At 50.4% G+C, this 13,745-nt stretch overlaps 1 protein-coding gene and 1 long non-coding RNA gene across 11 annotated transcripts in view; one reads left to right on the forward strand and one right to left on the reverse strand.

Moving 5' to 3' along the window:
* TCF3 (transcription factor 3) overlaps positions 1 to 13,745 on the reverse strand; it is a 130,332-nt gene that overhangs the window by 15,974 nt on the left and 100,613 nt on the right. For 9 of the 10 annotated variants that reach the window (XM_019513297.1, XM_019513292.1, XM_019513294.1 and 6 more), the window contains exons 8-11: positions 13,125 to 13,174; positions 2,882 to 2,984; positions 2,266 to 2,405; positions 86 to 212 (exon numbers count right to left, since the gene is read on the reverse strand). In XM_019513297.1, coding sequence (XP_019368842.1) covers positions 86 to 212; positions 2,266 to 2,405; positions 2,882 to 2,984; positions 13,125 to 13,174 — 420 coding nt within the window. The remainder of the gene's footprint in view (positions 1 to 85; positions 213 to 2,265; positions 2,406 to 2,881; positions 2,985 to 13,124; positions 13,175 to 13,745) is intronic. The other variant, XM_019513295.1, reaches the window with a different exon arrangement.
* Positions 7,629 to 9,714, forward strand: LOC109294811. Its single transcript, XR_002096627.1, has 2 exons — positions 7,629 to 8,124; positions 8,652 to 9,714. It is a non-coding gene; the product is annotated as an uncharacterized LOC109294811 (long non-coding RNA).

A 13,745-nucleotide genomic window follows, 5' to 3' on the forward strand; every position in this document is an offset into this window, starting at 1 on the left:
GGGAGGGTGGGGAACAGACCAAAAACTGAGTGAGAATCATCTGCCAAAAGATCCATGGGCCCAGGAGAGTAAAGATGCTACTTACCCATCATGCTGTCTGTCCCGCTGATTGGTGGCGTGTGACTGGAGACACCATATGGGGTGGAGGCAGAGGAAAAGCCAGACACAGAAGGGAGCCCGCCGTTAACTTCTCCTGAATGCATCGGGTAGTTCTAGGAAAGAGGGGAGGCGGCATGAGACATACCCTTGGAGGGCCAACGTTTGTCAGCATGAAGCAGCAACTGATCCCTTGCAGTGTTGAGGCTATAGAGGGTGCATCAATGGTGCTCACTGCTATACCATCAAAGCACTGGTGTTTCCCAGGGGCTGTGGCTGGTCTAGGGGGCCATACTAAGCTTAACTGATTCTGCTGTTGCTCTAGGGGCAAGGAGCTGTGGTTGGGGAGAAGGTTCCTCCATTATAGCCTGCCTGATGTGTGTTTGCACACATGAGTGACTGAACAGGGACACAATCAAAGGTTAACAAGAACTAGACCAGCTTTTATGAACTCTCCCCCTGTCCTCATTCAAACCAGTGATGAATAATAAGGATTCTGCATCTCATTAAAGTGGATTTACAGTCATCTGACTTTCTGGAGCAAAGGAGAACGTAAATAAATGCCTGAGAAATGCTTTTCTCAGTGCGAGTCCCCATGCCCAGGGGAACCTGCATAGCCAACAGGGTGCTGAAACCAACAGAGAAGAACCTGAACACACTTCTACCTAAGGCTGGTTCCCAGTTCATTCCTTGAACTCCTTCATGACTGTGAGCAGCTGCCTTTATTTCAGGGCAGACCACATGCTCAGACAGCCCACAGATGCTCCTGTCTTAAGAATGGCACATTTTCCAGCTGCACAAAATGGCAGTTGGTGCACAAAATGCATGCCCATGCCTAGTGGAAACACTGCAGCAGGCACACAGTGGTTATGAAGGAAGGCAATCTGGGTGCTGCTGCCTGGTTTGCCCTAGAGAGGAAGGGCAGCCCAGGCATTATGGCATAGGCCCCACACTCTGGGTATCAGGCTTCAACTTTCTGTCCTGCCACACATTCCCAGGGCAACCTCAGGCAAGTCACTTCATCTCTCTGGGTCTGAGTCCCCTACTTTCTTGGGACACCGCAATGATAAATACATCAGGCAGGGTGGTATTCAAGTACTATGGTAACTTGAGCCACTCAAGCACCCAAGAAAGAGACAGGATCCTCATATAACTTAGGGGCACAGACAAACATACAGTTCAGCAGCATTTAAAACAGGGGGAGTTGGGAGGCAGTTGCTGTTCAGGGACATGCAAATGTTTGCAAGATCCTCAACAAGAGGCTAACTGCCTCAACTTTGACCCTGGATGAAGCAGGGTTATAGCCAGAGTGGTTTTGTATCATACCACAGTAACAGCTGCATTTTAATAAGATATCCTTGTAGGAACATCCTTTTGCTATCAACTGTTTTACCTTCCTATCCCCTAAATCTGTACCAGAGCTCATCCAGCTGTAGAACAAGCATAATACTTGCCTGTGCACACAGGTATTACAGAACCATTCCTTGATGTCTGAAAGGTCCTCAGTGCTACTCTGACGGAAGTCAGACACATCCCCACAGGTCTAGCAGCAAAAGTTTTCAAATCCTTAACGTATCTTACAATTTGACTGCATCTTGCTATTTCAAGTAGCATCATTGCAAGAAGATCCACAGCTGTGATAATGACTGACATTAACTATGTTCATTAGAGTCATGAGTCTCACTCTAGACCAGGGGTGGGCAAAACACAGCCCGCGGGCCAGATGCGCCCCACCACACCATTCAATCCAGCCCGCGAGGCCCCTAAAATTTTTAGAAAATTAATATTTATCTGCCCCTGACTGCCTGTCATGCGGCCCTCGATGGCTTGCCAAAACTCAGTAAGTGGCCCTCTGCCCAAAATAAATGCCCGCCCCTGCTCTAGATACAGCAAATCCACCTTCTGCTAATGCTTGCTGAGGGAATTTGACAGCAATGCTGCACTTCAGGGACATTAAAAGTCTATAGGAGTCTCCCCAAACCTTGCAGGGGCAAGCAAGCATCATGACACTTTTGCACAGAGAAGGACCTGAAGGCACAGAGGGGAAAAGGTCCCAAAAGGGCCTGTGGTAAAGTTGGGAAGAGAACACAGGAGATCTAGCAAGCTGTCCTGTGCTTCAACAACCTATGCATTTTGCTCACAAGGACAGCTGTCCAAGAGGCACATTACCATTCTTTCGTGCTGATGTAAACTACTGAAGCCACCGGACTGTGGGAGAGGGGAAGAGGAGCTGCCTAGCATGGCCCCGTAGCTTGGCTGGCTCATGGTACCAGATGAACTCCACAGGTCTGGCGAGTTATGAAGTCCATCTGCAAGACAAGCATTAGAAACACCATCGTGGTACAACTGGGAGAAGCAAGAGTAACTGGGTCAAACCTATGGCATGCACCTCCAGCACTAAGAAATCATGCTGCTGGCCCACCCTACAGCAGCCCCCAGGGACAGACGAGGACCTCCTTGGGTTAGGGGTACACAGAACTAGGAAGTGCTCTCCCCAAGTAGTCTAGCGAGCACTGGGACAACTTCCATTAAGGAAGTGCTGCAAGGCAGGCTGTAGGAAGGGACACATCAGCCATAACAAGCAAGGGGCGGTGCTGCAGCGATTATGCCATTATTGGGTTTATTTACAAATGAATGGGCATCCCCAGGGCTCAGCAGGCATCCACACCTGCACCCAGGCACCAGGCATAGGTATGAAATCACTTCCATTGCTGCTCAGGACATGACAGGAAGGGAAAGCTCAGCTCTGAGCAGCTGCTATGGAGTTGGGTCACCAGCTACTGACCTGGCATGTAGAAGGCTCCAGGATACACAGTGCTAGGAGGTTTCGAGGGAGTATATCCCGCTGGATCCCTGCTGTAGTCATCACCTGAGTTGGATGGATACACCTGTGGCAGACGAGGAGGGGCGCAAGAGTCAGAGAGAGGCCTGCCGACCACAATGCCCTGCCTGCCAGACTGTGTCACTCGCCTGGCCTGCCTCAGGCTGGCTGCCCTAGTGCTTCTTTTTACTTATTACAGCCAACACAGCCAATTCCCACAGCAGAAAGGAGAAGTTCAGCCAAAGTTAAGGCCAAGAAGCGACACCCTTGGCTATCCAGGATATCCTGGTTGCAAAGGTGTGCTTCAACCTCCCCACAACCACTGACCTCCCCTTATGTCACATTAACCCTACTGTGGCCTCCTGCATCGCTGGTCACCTTCCACGTGGGGGCTGGTGATCACCTCACTTACTCTCTCTGCCCCAACAGCCTTCGCATTGCTCTGCCTCCGACACACAACTGGAAGCATCTGGAAGGTGCGGAGGCAGAGACAAGGTGAGGGGGAAGAAGTGGATTTAAAGCAGAAATGAGCCTTGCCTTCCTGTAAGGCTTTGATCTCTCTTGCTCTGGATGCTATAGAACAGGCTAGCACCAGCAGCAGTTTCAACTCTCCTCTTGAGTTCCCTTTTCTGTGGTTATGGCTTTTTATGGGTAACCACAAAGAGATTATTTCTGGATACAAAACCCAAGTGCCCAGTCAACTCCAGAGAGAAACAGGAGAGGGTGGAGCAAGGGCACAGCTAGTGTTCACCCCTGCTCTCAAAAGGACATGCTATGCTGTGGCCCTTTACCATAATCAGGGTATCCAAGGTTTAAAGAGCACGTTCAATCTGTAAGTCAAGAAGTGCTTTATAAAGAACAGTATTACTACCTTCGCTTGTGGGGCCGGAGGAAGGGAAGGTATGGAGGCCCGTGCACACAGGGATTAATCAATGAGGGGCTCTTTGCCCTAAGGTGGCTCTTCAGTGCTGCCACTGAAAACCCTACCCTTAAATACCATAAGGATCCTTAGCTATAGGACAAAAGCCTGGCTGCGCAGCGTTGTAAAGCACTGGGCAGTGGTCAACCACAATCACTCATGGCTCAATACGAGCCACCCAGCCTGGGAAGGGACAGTCTGCACCTATGGCCTCATTCAATTTAGATTATGGACTGCATGGGATGGTTTGGATATGGATGATTTTGCCTTGGGAAGGGGCTGGACTAGGTACCTCAGGAGGTCCCTTCCTGCCCCACTGCTCTATGATTTAACAGAGCCACATTCTGCAGGCAAGCGCGGCCCAGCCCGCTCCGTCTTCATCTCCGAAGGGCAATGGTCTCTGGGACAGGAGCCTGTGTCCTGCACCTACCTCTCCTGCTGTCAAGGGCCATGGCCTGACAGAGACCCAGAATGAGGGACAGATGCATGGATGAATGTGTGCATCCATGGGCGTGCACAGTCTCTCTCCCTCCCACACACATAAATTGTTCCTGCTGGGGGATTCCTTCATTTAGGCCATATCCTCTCCCTGTAACTTCCGTTTCAGCCTCTATTTCAGAGGTTACAGATTTCAGACTACAGGAAGATGATGATTCGCAGTACCTTTTCTCCAGTGAAACTGCAGGATTAAGACAAGGGTCATCCCTCAGTGAGGGACTCAGGAGAGGCCTAGCTGTGTGCATGGTAACAGCAGTCTTTCATGATGCTAGATGCATAGGACAGGTGTAACAGCTTTGAGGAGAGCAGACAGGAGCAACAAGGGGCCTTTGATCTAATGGATCCTGGAAAGCCTCTGCAGAAACCCACTCTGTGCTAGTGATAAAGTCTCTTTAAACACACACACAAATGTGACACGTAAAAGAAACTGAGATGTCATTTAAATTGACGTGGGAACCTGTGAAGAGCCTATTTTCATCACTTTTGATTCATCCTGAAACCTTTTTTCTTTTTCTTTTTTTTAAATACATATGAAAGCAGAGGCCAGGGGTTGCAGCAACTCTGCCAGGCATGTTCGGCCCATCATTGACTGGAAAGAGCATCTCTGTTTGTAAAGGAAACCTGCAGTGATGCAGCAAGTTTCTTTTCCCTTTCCCATCCTGCTACTTTGAACAGTTCTGATCAGCTAAAGAGCAAGGATCCACTGAGAAGAGGGGGGGAAAGAACGGCTCTTTATTTTAAAAACTGCCCCAAATAGGGAGGAAAATAGGTTTCAATAGGAAATGATGAGAGACATGCTCTGAAAAGCACCACATTTTCCTATTAAAATCAACGTGTCTGTTTGGTCAAGTTCCTGCGGCTTCATCCCAGAGAGGGCTCACAGGTCTGCACTGCCTTAGGGTGGCCATCATAGAGGACATGCCAGTTTTCTGCTACTCTGTCCTCTACTGATACAAAACCAGATGCCTTTATATGTCCTCTATTTTTCTCTTAAAGAAAAGAGACATAAAGGCGCCCAGTTTCATATCAATAGAGGGCAACTGGACTGTCCTCTACAATGGCCACCCTACTTGGTACACAGCTGGGAGCCCTGCTAAGGCCTGCCTACTCACTCCTGCTGCACACACACCAAATCCCTGCAGTCAGGCAGTGTAGCCAGCACAGAGGGACCCTGGGTGCCTGCCATGAAATGCCCCGACAAAGAACCCAAGAGCAGCTCAAAGCTATGCCATATTTCCAGCACTAGGAGCGCATGGGCAGGGTGGGCTTCTTGGCAGCGCCCAAGGGTGGCGTACACCAAACACACCGTCTCAAGAAAAACACCCATTCTGGAGGGGATACCACCGGAGCCCAGGACAGCCAGCCACAGACACCCACAGCCAGCAACAGGATGAATCTAATGGGGTCAAGATGCACAAAATATTCATGTTCCAGATTCCCCCCCCACCAAATAAAAAGAACCATGTACTCCAAGGAGGCTTTAAAATTCCTCCTTATCCTTCCCCCGCCACCCAAATTTGCCTCAGATTTCCCTCCTGCACAAACAAGGACATAACCGTTTGCCAAAGGGTTGCCTTCCCACACTGCAGACTGGTGCTGCTTTAAAAAAAGGTACCCGCCCTCCAGTAGCTCTTTGACAACCCCATGCAGCTAATTTACAGCCTCCTCGCCTCCATTATAACACTTTCCACAATTCCTTGGTGTGATCAGAAGGTGAAGACTCTGTAGTGAGCTGGAGCTGTTAAAAATCCTCCTCCCCTCACCCCAAAAAGCCTAAAGCAGAGTCCCCCAGCTGGCCTAGTGCTGCTGGTACAATGGTAGCCAGAAAGCCGGGACCACCAGTCACCAGGGATTTTTGGGTCACGGGAGAGGCAGGAGACTATGGAAGTTGCAACTCGTAGTCTTTTGCTGAAGATCTCGCCGTGTTCAGATGGTGCCTTTATAGACCCTAATGTACAATTTTGGACTGTGAACTCCAAAAACCAGAGGGGAAGTGGAAAGGAATGAACTGATAGATGCCAACAACTGATCCCCGTCCTTTCAATAAAAAAAAGAAAAAAACCCCAAAACAGAGCAGCCCTCTGCCTCTTGCATCTCCAATAACCTCCCTGTTTCAACACAGGGACAAGCACTGAAGTGGAATTCATGGAAAAAAAAATACCCCGTCTCTGTGGCGTGCGTTTGTGGCAGAGTCTGGGGAGAGCGGGGGAATGGAATAGGCTACAAAGAATAAGAATCCAGTAAATTGACTTTTCCTATAATTTGATTAAATAGCGGGAGCTGGGACAGGGAATCGAATGAAGCACATCTAATAGCCCTGCACCATCTGCCAGCCCCTGGCACCTGGCCAGCTCTCTAGGCAGCTGTGCAGCAGCGGAGAAGAGGAGAGGAAAAGGGGGTGGGGGTGGGGAAAGGAGGTTTACCATATATTTAATAAATCCTGAGTGAGAATCAAAAACCAGTGAAACATCCTCGTGAAGGAAGGCTTCAATGCAGGATTTCGAAGGTGCCAATGCTTTCACCTCGCTGCACAGCAGCTCCCAGGCTGCTGGAGCCGCCCCCCCCCGCCAGCTCCTTAACGCTCACACGTGCAAGCCCCCCTTTGCACATACTCCAGGCTAGGAACTTTTCTCCCCGCCCATCCGCTAACCTCTATCTTGAAGGAATCAGATTTCAGCCCAATTGCTCATTAACGCGCTCTGGCCCCCCGTTCTCCACCCAATTCACTCCCACAGATCCATGCTCCCCAGCCATGCAAAGACGCGTCTAAAGAAAGGATGTGTGCCTGCATCTGAACATGTGTGCGTACAGGTACACACACATGCACATACCCTCTGAGGTTGTTTATTAAGCCTCAAGACAACAGATGCAAAAATTTCAAGCTGCTTGTTTTAAGGGACTTTTTAAGGAAAGAAAAAAGGAAAAAGGAAGCTTCAAAGATGTTTCTTGGGTGTTGCCTGGGGTCACAGAAGCAGGGACAGGAGTGGGCACAGCAGTTTGGAAAGGGGTGGAAATGGCTCCTCTGTTTCATCACTTAAAGCAATCTGGGCTCCTCCAAAGGGTGAGCCATCACCAGTCAACTTGCCACCCAACCCTGGCCTCCATCTTCAACGTCCACAACCAGTACCCGCACAGGGCATCGCTGAGGGTCAGAGATAAGACCTGTCCTCACAATACACAAAGTAGCTGAGAGGAGCCGCCAAGAGCCTCTGCGTTCGGGGGCACTGACAAAATCCACGTTCTACATCCAGCACCACAGGAAACAGTAAATCATAGCCAGGTCTCTCCTCCCCCACCCAACCCCCAGCCCTTGCCTCCGTCAGCGAGAGTCAGACCTCTGGGACCTACAGGTGAGATCATTTCCTGTGTTTAAATTGCTAGCACAAAGTAAAAGGAGGGAGCTTGCCAAAAAGCTGCATTAAATTCTCCAGCCCTGTGATTCTCAGGGTTCCTCCCCACCACCTTCTGTTATTCACGTTTAAAAGCATAAGCTGGGGTGGGACTTCAAGCAATCCTTGCAGACTACTACTAAAAGGAGCAGCCACCAGACTACAAACCTATGCACCAAATTAGCTGCCAGCCACCATGCTCAGCACTGCAACAGATCCCTCACACGGCCAACCGTTCAAGGTGCGCACAAACCAATTTCCAGTGGGCTCAGGGGCAAAGCCAGACAACACAGGCTGGTGCTCAGACCTGCTTGCTTGGGATCAGGCACCCCCGCCAGCCCCGGGTCCCATGCAGAGCAAAGGCACCGTGTGGAATCGTCACTCAAGGCCAAATGCAAAAGGTAGGAGGCTTGATTAGCTTCTTTCATGAGAGGACAAATGTTGCAAACACCATTTGTTGTTCAAGTCTGGAACCCCTCTGATGCACGCTACAGTGAGCGCTGGGAACCCAAACATCCGCAAAAAAGTTTTTAACCCCCTTGGTTTGGAAAAATGCACCAGCAGCAATACTCTAAACCCACAAGCATGAGGACCAGAAGAGCCCATCACAAGCCTCTTTTTGGAGCTTCTGCACAACATGAGCTAGGCGGCTTCACCTGGTCACTCCTGGATGGGCTGACAGCTACCTGGGCTAACACTCATAGTGTAGACATAGCTTGCACTGACAAAAAAGGCCTTTTGTTGATGTAACTGTCTACATTAGGGTTTTTGCTGGCACAGCTGTGTTGGTTGGGGAGGTGATTTCTTCACACTCCTGATCAACTCAGCTGTGCTGGCAAGTCCCATGTGCAGACAAAGCCTCTTCCCTCTTTCAAGCCAAGCAAGTGGCAAACTGAGATGTTGACAAGGTGATTTTTTTTTCTCCTAGGAATGCCATTTCAGATGGAGGGTCTGGTACATCCAAAAAACCAATTCTTAAGGTGGTGCAAGGAGGTGGGGAGATGAAAGGCACATGCTGGCTGGAAAGGGGGATTTCTGGGCTCCACACAAGAGGATTTAACTCCATTTGTTCTCCATGGTTTCTGATGCCACTGAGCTCTCTCAGCTGGCTGTCAGTACCACCAGCTTCAGTAAGACGCTGAGCCTGCTTCCACTGAAGCAAACAGGAAATTCCCACTGATCTCAACAGCAGCAGGCTCTACATGCACAGCTCTAACCTGTTTCCCCAAGGCATTTTTTGGGCCGCTCTTGCATGTGGGATAGTTAAATGCAGACACTCTGCCTTGGGCCTCGTTCTTTGTTGTGCCATACAAAATAGGCAGCCAACCGCCAGATCCCGTCGTGGCTCTCCTGACTTACTGCTCAAGTGAGCTTAGGAACAAGCGTAGTTCCTGCTGTGCATGGGGGTGTTTAGAAGTGATGCAGATGGTACAAGAGATCCGGTGTCTGCCTGGATCCAGCACCTGAAGACCCACTTCACCAAAGCTAAACAGGCAGGAGGACTGTGCATGAATTACACACTACAACAAGATGCCAAATGCTGTTAGGTTCATTCACAGCCAGACCTGCCAACTTCAAACCCACAGGGTAGCCTGTCCCTGTCCCATCCCCGTTATCGTCAGAGCAGCAGGAAGCAGCCCCAGGCCTTCCACGTACCCTTCCACCATGTGCCTTTGGCAGCACCTGCCCTGCTTCAACCACCCTCAACTATTTCAGCCGCTGACCCTTCCACCTTGTTGGAGCGGTTATGGAATTAAAATTAAAGTGCTTGCTTTTAACATGGTGCTTATTAATCTATTTATGTTGCACAGGGTCCAGCGATAACATGGAGCAGGCTCTTTTCGCCGCATGTTTGCAGACAGAGTCAGACGAGAAAGCTCCTTTGATCAACTGCCTGGGGGGCGGGGGGAAAGGGGAGGGCTCTCTGGCTACATAGTTAATTCTGCGTGGGTGCAGATTCCTCTCTCTCTGCATGAAGGTTTAAAAAAAAAGGAAGAGGTAGGTTATGGAAAAAGTGGGCAGAGTGTCCCAGCCCCACCCCAGGGAAAGGGAGTTCTCCAAGAAGAGGCAAAAAGCAAAGCTGAATCCCCCTTAACAGCTTGCTTTGAAAAGGGGAGGGAGGGCGTGCGCACGCAGGACTTCCAGCCATTTGTGTTCCTCGGGTCCCTTGCTGTTGCCATTCAGGGCTGGCTGCACTTTGCTAAGCATTACATAACCTTCCATCCTCCCTCCGGGGAGCCACGACACAACGGGGAGATTAGGCCTAGTAAATTCCATCCTACCGTCTCCGCCGTGGCGGGAGGAAGAGGGTGGGGGCTGCTGCAACTTTACAACGGCAGCACGCTGTTTACAGAGCTGCGCGCACATCCAGCCAGCCTCGCTGGGCAGCCTTAGCATTTATTCTTTCAAAAGGCGGGCATGCCTCTCATGGAGCTGGAAAGCAGCTCCCTGTGTCTGTTCGAGCAATCAAGTAAAATAATCCTGCGCCGGAAGCGTACAAGTGCTTTGGGACAGCTCCCCTTTGGGCTTTCTTTGCTGCAGGCAGCATGGTCTGAGCTTCAACAAGAGCCAGAGATTGCATCAGATTTTGGGGGATCCAATCTAAAGGCGTCTTAACACAGCCTGATTGATCTTCAGGTGGTGCTGAGCACCCACTGCTCAGGCATCAGAGTCCCTCTGAAGCATTTCTCGTGCATCACCAAAACCAGGAGGCCGATGACTGTCAGCACCCACCAGCAGCCCTGTTTAACAGCTACCGGCTACGGAGCAATGATTCCCCCTCCCATCCCCACAATCTCCAGCAAAAGCGCTGGGAAGCCACCGGAGTTCGGATACTCCGAGTTCCACGTGAATCGGAAGAAGCGGCATGAATCGTCTGCTAGCGCATGCCACCACGAAAACTGAAAGCCCCGGGGAAAGGGGAGCACCACAGCTGAGCTGTGGTACTGACAGCAGCGGGCAGCTCTTGTCCAGAAAGCACCGATGCCTTCCAACCACCCTTCATTGACAGGCGGCACTATTTGGGCCCAGATCCCTGCCTCAGTCCCACTTCTGGTTTCCCTGTGCTTTCACTGTTGAAATTTCCCTTTCAGAAATGCACATATGGCAGAAGGGCCTTTGCTTTACAGCAGGGGTGTCAAACTCCCCTGGTGCCCCAGACCAGATCCAAACTGTCAAGTTTTTTGTGGGCCAGATCCAGCCGGGGCACGAGGAGCTGGTAGCAGCAGATCTTACTCCAACCCAGAGAATCACGTGTCCTGTGCTGAACTGTAGGCCTGTGTGAAGTGGCAGTATTTGCTTTGGATTCGGATTTGGGTGATTCGGGGGATAGTGATTCAAATCACTGTCCTGATTCGATTCAGCCGAATCTGATTCAGAGATTTGGCTGTTGCCGAATCTCTGAATCTCCAAATCAGCCAGGCCAGATCCATCCCCCACCCATTCTCCCAGCCTGGCAATGGCCAGCGCCCAGCACTTGCTTAAAAAAAACAAACAAAAAAACAAGAAAACCCCAGACTCACCGCTCCTGCTGGTGGGGGCAATCCCTGCTGCCCTGTACCACGTGGGGGGCTCTGCACGAGCCCCCTCAAGCCCCAAGGCCGCTGCAGGAGCAGCAAGTCCCTGGGGTTTTTTTGTCTTTTTTTTTCTTAAAAGGGATGGAGCTGGCCCAAGCGAGGCACCCGTGGGGGGGCTGGGGGAGAAAGGGGAGGGTCGGCGGGCTCGTGCAGAGCCCCCCCATGCAGCGTGGAGCAGTGGGGATTGCCCCCCTGCAAGCACCAGGGCTCTTCTTTAAAGTACAGAGCTCAGGCAGGCGGGCGGGGGGCCCCCCCATGGTCCCCAGCCCCCGCTCCCCCACCCCTAGTACTTACCAGCTCAGAGTCTGCTGCAGCTCCCTGCTGCAGCCACCACGGACTGCCCAAATCATCAAAGATCTGAGTCTTTGGCAAAGATTCGGAGAAGTTTGAATCGATTCGGACCTTTAAACTGGTCCCCTGATTCAATTTGGATTCAGAGATTCACCACCCGAAGCATCACACAGCCCTACTGAACTGCCACATGTGCTATGCTGCTGTAGCTGAGGAGGTAGGATCACAGCAGATTTCACACAAAGGCAACCAGGGCAATGTCACCTCTTGCGCTCACTCCTGCCACTAATCATGTCCACCAGGGCCCTGGGATTCTGCAACAAGCTACCACTCTCAGCCATGCCCTCTGACTTCCAGGGGTCTGCCAGCAGTCTGGTGGGCTGGACACAGCAGTTTCACGGGCTGGATCTGGCCTGTGAGCTGTGCATTCAACACTCCTGCTCTATAGGAAAAAATGACACAGCACTTTTTATTTTCCTGCATGGCTAGCTGTGTCCACAGCCAACTGTACTAGCTGTTTTCTTCCTGCATTTGGGCTCCCAAACCAAGAGGTACCGAACGCTCAGACCAGCCAGCGAGGCTTCCACCCGAGATGAAATTTTAGCTCCACATTTACCTTCAGCCTGGAAGCCATTCACTCGCAGGCAGTGGCACAAAAGCTGGAGCGTAGAATGCAGCCTTGGTCTTTGCCACTTCAGGCCCAAGCAAAGCTGCACTGCAGTCTGCTCCAATTAACTTTTCTGGAGATCCCATTACTCCCCGCCACAAAGACATTGTTTAATTTATTCCCCTATAACAGCCACTGAAGTATGGCCAACATATTCCTACAGGCTGCTCAGCTTTCTTATAAAACAACACAGGCAGTTCTGCACACCTGGTGCAGCCCCACATGCCTGCCCACATTGCAACTGGCTTGCTTTCCTTTTCAGAGTGAAATCTGATCACGTGGAATATTACATTTCATAGGGGCATTTGCGACTTAATGTCAAATAGACGAGAACCAAGAAATCTAGAGCTCTAACTGATGCACTATCTTTTCCTTGCTCAGGTGGAACTGGGATTCAGGAGGCTCTGGCATCACAAAAGGAGTTTAACAAGCCACAGCGCCAGACCACAGCCTTCCTCCACCCCAGGCAGCACTAGTCAACAGTGACTGTGCATACGAAGAAGAGTTATGAGCAATTCTATCAAGTTCCTAGGTTGCTGCACTTCCAGGCAGCTGTGCAGTATTTAGTCTTCCAATGTTCTCCCATTGCAGCATGTAATCCCCCTTCCCCTCTCCCCCTTTCAGTGCTTCAAACCTTTTGTCAACAGCAGGTATGCTAGGTCACCATTACAGTATAGAGTACAGTAAAACTAGCTAGAGGCTACTGCCCATGGGAACTGTTGGAAATGGGAGGCTCAAATCAACTTTAAAGCTTCAACCTGAAAACGTGAGTTGGGGCTCAGGCACTGAGCTGATAGATCCGTTAAAAAAACAACAACACATGACTCAATGGCATGTTTGCACAAGATGCTTGTGCAGTGCTGCTTACCGATGAGGGGAGTCCAGGAGGCACCTTCCGAACCTTTTTAGGCTGTCCATCTGGGTTAAAGAAATAAAAACAGAGAATAACTCTTCAAAAGAGAAGTTATTGTCTGGCTGCTGAAGGTGTTGGGATGCAACGCCCCACTGGATGCTGAACTGGTAACAAGGCGTGGCTAAGAAAGGCTTTGCAGGATGGCAGATGCAGGATATGGATATCACCCTTGATTGTGTCCAAATTAAATAAAAGCTATGCAAAAAGAACCCAAATCTGGAATGCAGTCTGCTGCACGCTCACAGGTGAGCCTGCTGGCTTTCTTTGTGACAGGGCTCAACATGTAGATGCTGATTTGAAATTTCTTCCAAAAGCCCATCTCTGAATATTTGAGCTCCTCTAATGTAGAATGGGGTTCTCTCCTAGTTTGGGAGGAATAGCGAAGCCCAAGGGTAATTTACCACTTTTGGGAAAGATTGTTAACTGGCTCATTAAAGAGGATTTGGAAGAAGTGGAGAAAAGGAGAATAATATAATGCTTGCATCCTATTTTATTTGCTCCTTTAACAAAAAACGTATTTGGGAAGGCACATTGGGCACCTATACATGTGCAGTGAGGCTGCTGCATTGCGCTGTA

This window comes from Gavialis gangeticus, unplaced genomic scaffold (assembly GCF_001723915.1).
Source record: "Gavialis gangeticus isolate Ggan-Ray unplaced genomic scaffold, GavGan_comp1, whole genome shotgun sequence".
NCBI lineage: Eukaryota > Metazoa > Chordata > Crocodylia > Gavialidae > Gavialis > Gavialis gangeticus.